The sequence below is a fragment of the Tursiops truncatus genome, chromosome 20 (genome assembly GCF_011762595.2).
Source record: "Tursiops truncatus isolate mTurTru1 chromosome 20, mTurTru1.mat.Y, whole genome shotgun sequence".
Lineage (NCBI taxonomy): Eukaryota > Metazoa > Chordata > Mammalia > Artiodactyla > Delphinidae > Tursiops > Tursiops truncatus.
The window spans coordinates 27475550-27489317 of NC_047053.1; the positions used below are offsets into that span (position 1 = coordinate 27475550).

The following is a 13768-nucleotide window of genomic DNA, read 5'->3' on the forward strand; positions in this document are numbered from 1 at the left end:
CCAGTGCTAGCGTTCTCATCCTTCCTGGGCTCTTTCAACCTTGGGATTCCCATAGATGGGAGGGCATCTGCAAAGAGCCTGCGTTCTCGGGCCGTGAAGATGGCTCGTGGTTTTTCACCGAGGGGAATTTGAACTCTTTTCAGGAGCATGGTTATGGCAAGAGCTGGCTGAGTTTCTCTGGGCCTCTCTCACACCCATTTAAGACTCTCCAGAGCCATTTCCTGCCTTTCCATGCATTTATTAGGATCAGAAATATTTATTGTTGTTCTGTTGTTTTCTTGTGTGACAACTAATATCTTTGGGCCAGTGCTGTTGGAGCTAAAATTTCCTCTTCGATCTCATCCTAAAAGATTCTAATGCCTCCACCCTCTGCCTTCAACACACACACACACACACACACACACACACACACACACACACACACACACACGCTTTATTCGATTTTATAAAAATACAGCCAGTGGCTCCACTCTGAGTGACCATTTCAGATGGAAACACATTTTTTTAAAAGGGAATTTTTGAAACTCAGAAAAAAGCCAGCTCTCTGGTGAGAGGCAGTAAGGTGGAGTGTTCTTTGCGGCTCTTGTTAGCAGCTGGCTCTGGCCAGTTCTTATGTGTAAACAGCAATTTTCCGAACCGGAATGGATGCTGGGGTTCTCTTTCTGGAGCCAAGAGTTGTGTGGAGAGCAGTAGTGTTTAGTTAAATTACGGGTCCAGATAACAGAACTTTGCAGCAGTGATTTGTGACAGCCCAGACCCTCCCCATGCCCCTATGCGTGCTACACACACACACACACACACACAAACACAACACACACGCCTTCCCAGAATGCCGCCCTAGACCATAAAAGGAGGCATCTGCTAGGGGAGGGGCTGTCCCCGAGGGTGTAGGGCCCTCGCTCTGGGTGCAACCTTCCACCAAAAACTCCAAGCCAAGGAGGTTTCAGACCCATTTCCTTGTGGATTTCGGACTGAGCTCTCTCTGGAGCAGATGGGTGGCCCTCTCCATCTAAGTGTGCTGTGGAGGCCCTGAGCCTTTTGGTGTGCAGTAGCTGTGTGTCGGTGTGAAGGCTGTGGGTTGGGAAACAGTTACCCGAAGGGCCTAGCACAGGAAGAAGACACAGGTGGCTCTCTCCACTGTGGGCAGAGAGGACTTTATAACACAGAGGGCGATAGAGTCGGGGGCCAGTGTGTAACTGGTCCTGCTTGCTGTTTCCAGGGTCAGAGAGGGTTAAAGGTCTGGGGTGCTTTATGGTTCCTGGGGCACAGAGAAGCCAAGACTCAAGGATTGCGAATAGAGAGGTACCCCCAATACACACACACACACACACGCACGCACGCACACATGTATACAGAAATGAGACCTTCACAGTATTGATGGGAATTTGAGGACCTCCGTTTAGTCCACTGAGACCTTGGACACCACGTCCCCATGCTGCCCCCTTCCTGCGTCCTAAGGAGCCATGGAGGTGGGAGGGAAACGGAGGGAAGAGTGTGTGATTCCAGCATCCTCTGCCTGCCCCCTGCGTCCCTCTCCAGAATGCAAACCATGGAGCAGTGCACGGCCCATTTAGCAGTGATGCCATCAGAATTCCCAAAGTAACTCACTCCCATTTTCCCCAGCGCCCCTGGCGGGAGGGGTCACCTGCAGAGCCCCATCACCCCCCAGCCATGCTGTCCTCTCCTGAAGCTGAGACGTCAGTGAGCAGCTAACCAAGTGTTGCCCATCTTCCCACTGGCCTCTTCACGTTTGGAAGGTTTTGATTAAACCAGCCTCCTTTTAGTGTTTGCTGAAGAGTGGGGATCTATCTGTATATCTGAGCTGGTTCCTGGAGAGGATGTTTTAGTAACTTGGATACTTTGGCCACATTGTCTGGGGCCTGGAATTTCTCATCCTTGTTTTAAAAGAAGTGTTTTAAAGACTGTTTTGGGACTGTGTAGATTTATAGCTGGATGTCTTCCCCAGCATTTAGGGCTCTGTCTTGACAGGTTTACGGCTGTAGGGCAACGGTGGAGGGTGTAAGAGGGGACCTTCTCTTTTTACCAGTTACTGGGGAATGAACATTCTGTTGACTTCTGTTATTTGGAATGAAGACACGTTGGTCGTTTAATTCTCTGCGTCCATGGGAACGTTTGGAATATATATAGGGCCTGCTGTCTATACCCACCTGGCTGTACACAATGTCTGAATGAGACCGTGGGGTTCATTTTATGGAATACCTCTCCAGAGTTTCTTTAAGTTGAGAACTCCACGAGTGCATGTTTGTAGATCACATTAGTGTTTCTTTATAGATATTTAATTGCTTGGCTGGGGTTAACAAAAAGGAATGAAAAATCTAAAATGAAGCTATTGGGAGTCTTTGCCCATCTGAAATCACGCAGAGATGTAGGAAAGTGTTTTTGAAATGATAGTGGAAGAGAATGGGCAGTAAGAGTTGATTTATCAAAGTGTTTGGTGGAAGGTATCTTTCTGCTGCACGTTTCTCCTGAGCTTGAAGGATGAATTTAGTAGCTGACTTTGGATTCAGCTAGTGACCATTTATTTATCATCTACGCGCTGTCCCACCAGACACTTGGGCATATGTTATTTGTAAATTTATTTATTTATTTTTGGTGTTGCTGCGCGCGGGCTTTCTCTACTTGTGGAGAGTGGGGGCTACTCTTCGTTGCGGCGCGTGGGCCTCTCATTGCTGTGGCTTCTCTTGTTGCGGAGCACGGGCTCTAGGTGCACGGGCTTCAGTAGTTGCAGCATGCGGGCTCAGTGGTTGTGGCTCGCGGGCTCTAGAGCACAGGCTCAGTAGTTGTGGCGCACGGGCTTTGTTGCTCTGTGGCATGTGGGATCTTCCCGGACCAGGGCTTGAACCCTTGTCCCCTGCATTGGCAGGCAGATTCTCAACCATTGCACCACCAGGGAAGCCCTGGGCATATGTTATTTAATTTAGTTGCAACAGGAACCTTGTATGGTAGGCTAATTATTATATCTCCATTTTAAAGGGGATTAACTTCCACACTGTATTTGAATGTGAGTTCCAGCACCTCGCACTTAATCTATTTGTTGAATGAATGCGTTAGGAAAGTTAGATGAGTGAAATTTGGCGATTAGTAAGGGAGAGATTTAAATCTGGAGAGGGCCTGATGGAGCGTCACCGTGAAGGTGACCTTGATCCACCAGGGAGACTGAGGGATAAGCAGGGAGACAGATAAGGAGGGAGATGAACAAGGAGCTGGATAAGATGCCCACCGGTACGGAGGTTCTTGGAGCTCGGAGGTGTGGACACTGGTGGGATCTTCATAGAATGTCCTCACGTACATTATCTCATCAAATCTCTCATTCATCTGAAAAGAGATGAAAAAATAGTAAATAACAGTTTTAAACACACATGCAAACCACTGCGTGGTGGCCAGTGAGCTGTATGAGAGTCCCCAGGACAGTGTCCTCCTGGGACAGCACAGGATGTCCACTACAAGGGTATTCCAGGTCGGGGGTCAGTCAGGGGGCTGAGGTGGCACATGTCCCCTCTGGGAGCTGCTGAGTTAAAGTGTGAGGTCCCTGAGGTCTGGGAGCCTCCCTGTCGGGCCCACCATGCTCACAGATTCGGGGGAGTTCAGGGTTAGGCGGGGCAGGGAGCTCTGGTCCAGGACTTCACGTGCAGAGCACAGAAGCCAGCCCTCAGGCGAGTCCTGTCCAGGGTCACATCCAGACTTAGACACAGAAGCCAGGTTTCCAGAGCCTTTCACACTCCTTAGAACAGCCTGCCTGGGACCGCTGTGCCCTTAGGTGTCACTCCACTGAGTCTCTACTGTTGGGAGTGGGTTGGTTGGTTCATTCTCTCCACACGTGTGTCAGGAGACTCGGTGATACGTGATCCAGGCAGCCACGGCCCCCATACTTAGGCAAGCTACATCGACTTTTTTTTTTTAAATAAATTTATTTATTTATTTTTATTTTTGGCTGTGTTGGGTGTTTGTTGCTGCGTGTGGGCTTTCTCTAGTTGCACTGAGCAGGGGCTGCTCTTCGATGTGGTGGGCAGGCTTCTCACTGTGGTGGCTTCTCTTGTTGTGGAGCACGGGGCTCTAGGCGCGCAAGCTTCGATAGTTGCAGCACGTGGGCTCAGTAGTTGTGGCTCGCGGGCTCTAGAGCGCAGGCTCGGTAGTTGTGGCGCACGGGCTTAGTTGCTCCGCGGCATGTGGGATCTTCCCAGAGCAGGGCTCGAACCCGTGTTCCCTGCATTGGCAGACGTATTCCCAACCACTGCGCCACCAGGGGAGTACCGCCTGCATCGACTTACAATAGACACGTGTGACATTGTGGCTGTTTCTTTCTTTTTTTTTTAATATTTTCAGATTCCTCTCATTCATTTATTTTTGGGTTTTAGTCTTGCTTTTCTTTGTATGTTCTCATCGAACATTTTTTCCCAGAGCTTTATTGGGGTGTAATTAACAAATAAAATGGTAAGATATTTAAAGCATCCAACGTGATGATTTGATGTACGTATGTATTATGTATTGCGACAAGATCTAGCCATTGAGTTAAGACGTTGTGCTTTTATTATATGCAACCAAACTGGTGAGACCCTGTATCCACTGAGTTTTAAAATTTTTTATTTGACATTAAAGAAGAACAAAAAAAAAAAAGAAAAAACCAACCGCAAACCCCACACAGCCTAACTTAGGCTTCAGAATAAAATTATTGTATTTTATTGCCTTTCACTCTTCTATGTAAGATTATTGGTCCCACTCTGAAGAGTGGACATCATCGAGTTCCCTCCTCCCTTTGCTTTAGGGCTGGTGGGATTCTGAAATGTGGCCATTGCAGAAATTCGTTTGTTTTTGCATCCACCAGACTTCGGCTGTGGACTTCTGTGTGCCTGGCCCTGTATTTGCACCCCGGGGGGTACCGAGAGGAGTCAGGAGCCCTCGGTCTGGGGGAGGAGGTTAGAACGAAGGCAGGATTATCACTCACTTCAGTGCGAGGTGAAAAGTAGTGAGTGTGTGAGAGGCAGAGGGGCGCAGCGTCTGGGGTTCAGAAGCAGGAGAAACAGCTTCTGGGTGGGGCGACTACACAGGTATTTTGAATTTGGGAGAAGGGCACTGGATCTCGGAGGAAAGTCAGAACTTGGCAAGGGAGGTGCAGGAGTGGAGAGGTCTCCCAAGGGGCAGGACCTGCGTGGACAGAGGTGTGGAGGCCTGGGGACCAGCTGCGCTGGGCTGGGTGTAGGACAAATCAAGGTGAATGGTGAGACATCCAGAGGGGAAGGAGCCCTGGGGGCCGGGCTTGGAGGGCGGTCCCAGTGTATGAGGTCCTGTCTGTCCTGTTGGCAGACGTAAGCCAGCACCCAGAACGGCTCGGTGTAGGCGGTCTGCACGTGGGTTTGAGTTATGTGCGAGTTTCTTATGGACACACTTTATGGGTACTTTCAGGGCAGCAGACCTTTATGCCCGTAGTTCTCTTTTGTTCACGTCTCTTAGGTTTAAAATAGCTTTGACGTGTGACTTAACATCACAGGGAGGCCAAAGAGGTTCCCTCTCCATCTGTATGAAACTCGAGCTTTCAGGTTGCGGCCTGAAGGCCTGAGGTATCCCGAGTGATGGTCTCCGGTATCCCGAGACGCCCACAGGGCCCGCTTGGTGCAGCTGGTATATTCCTAACATCGCCTTCCTCTCTAGAGAAGTGTGGAGAGCGGCTCGCTCAGCATCTCGGTGAGTGTGGCTTCAGATAACCTAGTTAACCCATGTCTTCCTCTTGTCATTTCTTGCAGATGGTCACAAGAACAAAGAAAATCTTTGTAGGCGGATTATCTGCGAACACGGTGGTGGAAGATGTGAAGCAGTATTTCGAGCAGTTTGGCAAGGTAAGCGGCGCATTGAGGTGGGGCAGTCTGCTCGGTCCTTCGAGGTGGCTGCCGTGGCCCCTGCCTTGGCCACAGCTGTGTCCTCAAGAACCTTGTCCTTGGACTCGGCCGTCAAGATGTAAATGAAATCTGGCAGGAGCCGAGATGGAAGAGTCCGGCTTGCGGTGGGCACGGCACCCCACGTGCCTGTGGGAGCAGACAGAGTGGCCTTTGAGTGCCGATTCACTGGCATTTGCCGGCCACGTGGGGCCTGGGCTGGGAGCTGATGGTGGCAGCTCCTGGTGAGGGATTCAGGGCTGTGAGTCACAGGGCAGGAGCTCCTGCAGAAGCTGGCCTGAGAGTTGGCACTGGGCTTCATTCTGTGCCCTTCTGGAAAATGCATTGAGAGAGGAGGCTCCCTGGGGCCCTTGCGGCTGAACCCTCCCCTGTCCAACGCCCGAGGAAACTCAGGAAAGATGCTGGGCTCGTACCTGTCAGAATGTCGGTGAGACAGCAGTACAATTATCCCCTGGGCTCTGCTGCGGGAACGGGCTGGGAGCAGCTCAGAATGCCCCAGATGAGTCAGGAAGTGGAGTGTGGGAGTGTGTGTGTGACAGACAGAGTCACACAGACAGACAGGGCACGTAACCACAGATGATTAATTCAGCCCCTTTCTAGTTGGTGGGGGGGGGACCCACTGCCTTGGAGAGTGGGTTCTGCCCCAGGGTGACACATTCCTCCAATGACTCTGTCGCCCCAGGGCTCCAGCAGGGCAGCTTGCTGGGCGCTGAGTCTTGCTGGCGTTTGTGTGGTGCCCCTCCTCCGGCTCCTGTGTCCTAGGAGGCTGGCAGGTGAGTGCGTGCACAGGGCCTACGCCTCCTGCATCTTTGAGCAGTTGTGGACATTGTCCTGGGAGCACAGGTGTGGGATCGTTTTCTTCTGTGTGTCTTGTCGTGTGTCTCCCGCCTCCACCGAAGGACTGATGTGGCAGAGGGCTGCCGAGGCATCCTGAGAAAACCCCGCGGCTGTTCTAAGCTCTGCCACTCACCTGCCCCAGGACACCTGTCACACTTGCCCTGGGTGGTACAAAGGCATTGCCGCCCACTGGCCAGTCTGAAAGTTCTGTGCTTTCATTTGTTTGCCCAAGGCAATGGGCAGCTATGATCCCATCTCCAGGAGTGTCCAGTTGGGAGCTGCCCTCTGGGATGAGTGCTGTGACTTCTGTTTAGCCTCAAAATAGAGATTTTCCTGTCTCTGGTATTAATCAATTTCTGCATGGATGGGAGACCATGCTTCAGAGAACCCAGCCTCTTCCAGCCCAGCCTTGCGTTTGGAATGGCACTCAGCTGCCCTTCTGGGTCGGTTATGAAAGACTCCTTCCCCACGGCACTGTCTGGCATTGCCGGTTGGGGGCTGATTCATTCTGGCAGATTCTAAAAAATAACTGGGTGTGTTGGTGGTTGTGTACACTATAGCGCTTCTCTTCGAGACTGATTTAAAGCATTAAGGGGGATTGATCCATCCCCCAGCCCCGCCCTGCCCAGGGAGAGAGACTGGAAATAATTTAATGAGACAAATCCAGCTTGCGTAATGGAAGGCTCTGGAGTGCGAACCCTCTTTACTACCGTTCTGCCTTTAAAACCAGGCCGGAGGTAGTGTTTGCAAACATGAGGTGGGATTTCTTTTTCGAGCCGTAACCTGCCTTGGAATCTCATGGGCCTATTTGCGGGTGTCGGGGAAGTTGATGCTGCCCAGATGGGCTGTTAGAATTTTCCACACAGGCTCATACTTACCACCCCTCCGCACATGCCCAGCTCTGGGTCTCTCCCTCTCTCTCTCCTTTCTCTCTCTTTGTCTTTCCATTGTTCTTCCTTAACACTTAGCGTTGTGACTCAGTCCACCGGCAGTTGGTGGGGGGGTGCGAGCCCACAGCAGTGACCATCCCTGCCCTGGGAACAGCCGTCCTCTTGACTGGGAGGCGGCCACAGACTCTCCCCTGGCTTGGCACTCGCCGGCTCTGAAGCCGCTCAGTTAATTTTGCAGTAACGTCGGCGGACTCCTGCAGGATGCATAAACCTATCAAGTGTTTTATTAAAGGACTAAGGAGGCGTTGAATGTCTCACAACCCTCATGCTCTGTATAGTCACGTGTTAGTGGCCTGTTGCATACATATGCTCTGTGCTTTATCTGGGTCTGTCTTCAGAATAGCTTATTCCTCGTTCGGCGGGCAGCTGGTGTGATGTGTGTTCCCTTCGGCAGAGCCCACCACCTCTCAGGATTCTCGTATAATTCATTTGACTCCAGAATGGTCAAAGGAGGGGAGACCCTGCTACTGGGCCTCAGGGATGCTGAGTAAATCCAGAGGCTGTGAAAGGAGTTACAGTAAACTGACAACCTGATTGAAGGAGATGGAAAACACACGCACACACACTTGCATAAAGTCTACTCACGCATAGGCACACACTCCCGACTGTGTCAAGCTGTTAGGGGCTCTTTTCAGTTGGTTAACTGCACGTTAGTAAGGTGTCATTCAGTGAGTAATTTAGTGAGTACGTGTTAAGTGTTGGATACGGCCCGGCCCTTGACTTACGTTATCTCACTCAGTTCTTCTCTGGGATGCTGGTGGGTGTGCTGCCCATTTTGTACATTGTTACATGGAGCCTTGGTGGGACTGCACCTTTGACTCAAGGTCACAGCCTTATGAAAGTTCACAGACTTCTCCTCTAGGCTTGTCTGATAATAGAACCCAAACCCTGGGCCCGTTCCAGCTGCTGATCCACCCCCAAGATAGACGTAGGGTGGGGAGGGTGCAAAAGAGAAGGAAAAATGGTGTCCCCTCTGGGTGCCCAGGGACAGTGCCAGGAACCTGGGCCTACATGGCCTCATTGATTCTGCACAGCGGATTTTGGTGTCATCCAGCGCATTTGACAAAGGTGGACAGTACAGGTCAGGGAGGTGGAGTCTCAGCAAAGGTCACCCAGGTAAGGCAGTGTAACAGCCAGAATTCACACCCTACCTCCTCCAAGTCTAGAGCTGTCCATCTTTCCACAGGCTCCATCAGAGTTTGCCACCTTCTTCTTAGGTTTCCCTCGTTGTCAGGCTTCTTTCCTCTTCCTCTTCCCGTCATGCCTGAGGCGGCAGCTGTTCCGGCTGTTTATTTCAGGTGGCGATCAAGATGGGTAAGATCGATGTCTTGGGGCTCTGAGCTCAGGGAGTCTAAACATGTCATTACTGTAAGAGGAGTGGGTGCAGGATGGCACATTGAGAGCTTGAAATGACTCAAGTTGGAGGCTTGTAACCCCTTTTTTGCTTTTCTCCCACCTTCCTCCCAGAAGATTGACGCCCCCTCCCCCTGACCCCCGGGTTAGGGATGTCATTGCTTGTTTATATTTAAGATGAGATCATGAAGTGCGGCCGTCGGCGTAAGGACTCTGCTGACTTGGGTGCCGTCCTCACCCCTGGGTAGCTGTTCTGGTGCCCTCGTTGGAGGAAGGTAAGAGGAGGTGTCCCAGACCCTCGTACTGGGCATGACCGCGTGGCGATACCACCGAGGCAGGCACCGTAACAGGCCACTTCTTTCCTGGCCTCAGTTTCTCACCTGAGGGAAAGGCGTGGAAAACTTGGGTTAGGTAGTAAATATTTTTCGCTCTGTCACAACTACTCACTTCTGTCACGTGGAGAAAGCAGCTGCAGCCAACACATGAACCATTGGGTGTGGCTCAGTTCCAATAAAGCTTTATGGAAACAGGTTTGCGACCCCATTTGTCCCATGGGCTGTGGTTTGCCAACCTCTACTAGATTATTCCTATGGTTGGTTTCAAGCTTGAAAATGGAATAATTTAGAAAGTGTTTAAATAAACATACACAGGTGGATGGATAGATAGGTGTCTACAGTACCTATAGACTGTAACCAAGACAAGATGGCATTGGTAGTCATGAGCACGATGTAACAAAACAGTCGTAACTGTGGTAGAGTTAATTTCTGCACTTCAAGATCAAGGGGCAATGAAAGACTCTCTACTGGGAAAAAGCTACCATTTATAAACTGGAATCTTCATCCTATGAGTATAAAGTATTTCCAATTTCCTATCACATGTACTAGATCTCAGTGAAGACGCAGAGTTTGTGAAGTTCGGATTTTAGCATGAACTCCTCTTGCGGTGTTCTGAGGTTTCTGAATTAGAGGGTCGTGTGCTTTGTGCTACGCCTCTTAATGCACTTAAAAATTTGGTTCTCAGGGATGTCAAGTGAGGTAGGTGAAATATCTGTTAGGCGAGGACGAAACTGATGTTGAGAAAGGTCAGTGAGTTGTCCAAGATCATGTAACCTGGAGAGTCACTCATTTTCAGCATTTGTCAAACCTCATCTCCCACTTTACCACTGGGCAGCCCCATCCTCAGAGGGAGCAGGTTTGGTTCATTTGTCGAGAACGTTGATCTATGGCAATTTATTTTACTGCTTCAGGTTTCCTAGTGGACGTTACCTGTGCTGACGATTTCATGCCTACAGGAACGATGTATACAGACCGTTCCGAACAACGGCATGTAAACAGGGCTCTAGATGCGCACATACAGACCGAGACCGTCCGTCGGGCTGTTCTGCTCCGTTCCCCCTGCACGGCCATCCGGACGAGCCCAGCGTGGTAATTAAAAAGCCCTGGGATCAAAGCAACTCCAAGTGCCAGGGCTTCCTCCCTTCTCCCCGTAGGCCCCTCCTTCTTAAATTCTCACTTATAGGATTTGCGAGATCAAAAAGAGGCCTTTAAATTAATGAATTCTCGGCTTCGTCCCGGATGGAGCAGTTCTGCACCTTTCAGCTGTTCACCTCGATGAGAGGGCTGCTCGGTGCCGAGCTCGCTAGGTAATTCTCACTTTATATAACTCCTGTGAAAGCAGAGCGGGCCGCATCTGGAGGCTCCCAATTATACTTCACATGGTGAACTGTGTAATTAGTTTGGAAGACTTACGCTTAGTCATTGGTTTATCCTAATCGGCTTTGGCTTTCCCCACCAACAAAGTGAGCTTATTTTGCTAAGCTGAACCGACTCTGCACCCTTTGTTCCAGCCTTTTATTGTCTCATTCCTTTCATTCTGTTTTACTGCCAAAGTTCTGTTTCATTAGGCCTACAAGTCATTTCCAATTCAGTGGGCTGCTACAATCCGGCCTTTATCACTGGCTGCCCTGGTTCCCATGTCCCTTCTGGGCCAGTGCCCGAGTTTGCGGTTTGACGTGAGGGCTTTAACCCTTTCCTGGGCCAGCCCCTCACTGTGGCGGATGGGAAGCCAAGGCCCTAAAGGAGGAGGTGGTGGTTTGGAAAGTTCCAGCTCTTTAGGGGAGCCCCGTGGAAATGGGGCGAAAAGGGGCCTTCGAGTCCTTTTGTTGGGTTGGGGTTGTGTGTGGGCTATAAAAGTTAACTTGAGCTACAGAGAATGGTGCTTCAAAGCTTTGGGGGGAAAAAAATGGAAAACAAGAATGAATTGGCTTTTTAATATAATGAGATCTCATTGATTGCACTTGGGAGAGGTCTTGGGCGAGGGCCCTCTGGCGGAGTGTTGGCTGCCTGTGGTGTGTTAGCTCCAGGCTTTATGTGCAGGTACAATGCTGGCACCCCCGGCCACCGCTCAGATGCCCCTTTTGATGCTGTATGTGTGAGGAGAGAAGGATCTAGAATAAAAATATCATAAAGCCTTTGAAATGTGAAAGGCAGGAGATCTGTGAGAAAATGAATAAGCAAGTTAACCGTATTCCTGAGAGTGGACTCTGATTTTGTTGCTTCCTAATGCAAGTTGCAGATAAACAGAGCTCCACGAGGTGCGCGGTCCTTTCCGACCGGGCCTGGAATACAAAAGTCCTGTCTGTCCTTCGTGGGCCTCACAGCTCCCACGAGGCCTGCGTCTTCTGAAGTGGTTTGTACAGGCGGACTCACTGGAAAGCGGTCGGTGTGCCCGGGCCTCGCCTGTCACCTGCTGGCCTTTGCTCTGGAGGGCCGTGACGTTCCTCAGACCTTGACTTAGAACTCTAGAGTGGACCAGAAGGACCATTGGCTCTCCCCTCCCTGGCCGGTCACGCTGAAGGCTACCTGCAGGTTTAAACTTTCTTCCTGTAAAATAGCCCAGAACAAGGCCAACACTGTCCTGGTGTTTGATTAAATCTCTGCCTGGTTCGTGTCAGTCTCTCCCCTTGGAAGTTTTCATACGGGGGAGGGGACTTGATTTGCCCTGTGACCCCTGGCAGAGCTGCTGAGGGCAAAAAGTCTCAGTTAGCAAACAGGAGACTCCTGCCTCATCTGCCTGCCTCGGCCTCCTGTGCCAGGTGGTGGCAAACAAGCGAGCAGGACCCACAAGTAATATGAGCCTTGGGCTTTGCAGGTAAACCCTCTTGCCAGAGGACTTTGTGTCTTCCTGATGAACTTTTCCCTCCGTTTCTGCTGCAGCCGGTGGGGAGAGCTGCGTGCGAAACAGATTGAACACCTCAACCTCACTTCTCCTAAATCCTCTATTTTTATTCTGCTTCAAAAAGGAGTTCCTGAAATAGATGAGTGGGTTTCTAGGAAAACTGCCCATTTCCCTTTTAGTGTATAAAATATAGCCAGCTGTTGTTAGGCAAATGCATCAGACATTATTATTGCTCTGTTAACAGTGTTTTAAAATATACAAACAGAAAAATAGGATGCCTTCTGGGTAGCAAGCTGGGAAAAGTTTGAGATTCTGCTAATCACACATGCGTATGCGTAGTAAGGTTAGGGGAGCAAGGCTCGAACTTTCTGGCTCTGCTGTTTAACTGTGTTTCCCGGTATGGTTTAGCTTTATTTAAGTTTTGTAGGGGGCCATGAGGAGAAAGACCCGGGGCAGGAGAGCCCTTGGGCAGGAAGGAGTTAATGAGCCTGGGGAGGCAGAGGGAGAAGGGGTTTAAGGGCTCCACCAGCTTACCTTCCCAGAGCCCTCCTGGCAGGCTCTGAGGACGTCACTTACAATGGAGTTGTTAGCATGAGAAAGAAAGCCTTTCTACCCCTGGATGTACTTCAGTGGGAACTGAAAGTGTCTGAGAAATCACGGTTCAGGCTTGTGCCAGTGGGTGCAAGGAGTGGTTCTTACGGAGGAGAAAGCTCAGTTCATTTAGACTTGGCATAGAAATCGGATTCCATTGTTTCCTGGCGTGAACATTGATATGGAGATTCCTGCCCATCCCCCCAGCCCATCAATAGGTTACCCCATTACATGGGTCGCATATGCTTTTCTTTTTTTTTCTCCAGCTTCCTTTGTCCTCTGAGAATCAGGCTCTCTGTAGAGGAGCAGGATTTGTCAAGTTACCACCCTGTACATTCTTCCAGCTCTGTATCTTCAGACTTGGTATGTGTGAATTAGCCGAAAGTGGGCTGCCAGTCGGTACTCTATTTACATTCGAAGCCATAAGAGTGAGAGCCCCAGAAGAAACGTTAATATGCAGGAAGAGGCAGAAGGGTTGAGTTTCTGACTGTTGCTAACCTCACCACTGCCTTTCAAACCAATCATGAGGCACACGGCTGATATTTAATAGCTTTTAGCTGATTATTTTTCTTCTCCTCCTCTTTCTTTTCTATCCAAGTTGACCTGGGTGTACTTGAGCGGAAATGAAGTCATCCGAATGCTGAATTAGAATAATCGCAGGCCTCCAAGAATGAAATGGAAGCAGAGATTAAATGGTAGAGGGAAAGCTGGCATTAATAAGCAGCAGGAAAACTTTGCATAAAATAAATAGGAGATTTGATAGATTGAATTTGTATTTGCTATTTCCATTTTTCTCCACTTCGTATTGTCTTCCTTGAGCTGAGTTGCTAGCAGAGTGGGATGTGATTTGCCCTAAGTCCACATACCTTCTGCAGCCAGGGTGATGGTCCTTTCTTCTCCATGGGACATTGGCGTAACCAGGACGTTTCCAGGATGGAGGAATCTGGGTGG

At 50.1% G+C, this 13768-nt stretch overlaps 1 protein-coding gene across 5 annotated transcripts in view; it reads left to right on the forward strand.

The window, feature by feature from the left end:
• Positions 1-13768, forward strand: part of MSI2 (musashi RNA binding protein 2) — a 389780-nt gene that overhangs the window by 129500 nt on the left and 246512 nt on the right. For all 5 annotated transcript variants that reach the window (XM_033847266.2, XM_033847265.2, XM_033847268.2 and 2 more), the window contains one exon: positions 5760-5852. In XM_033847266.2, the coding sequence (XP_033703157.1) occupies positions 5760-5852 (93 nt within the window). The remainder of the gene's footprint in view (positions 1-5759; positions 5853-13768) is intronic.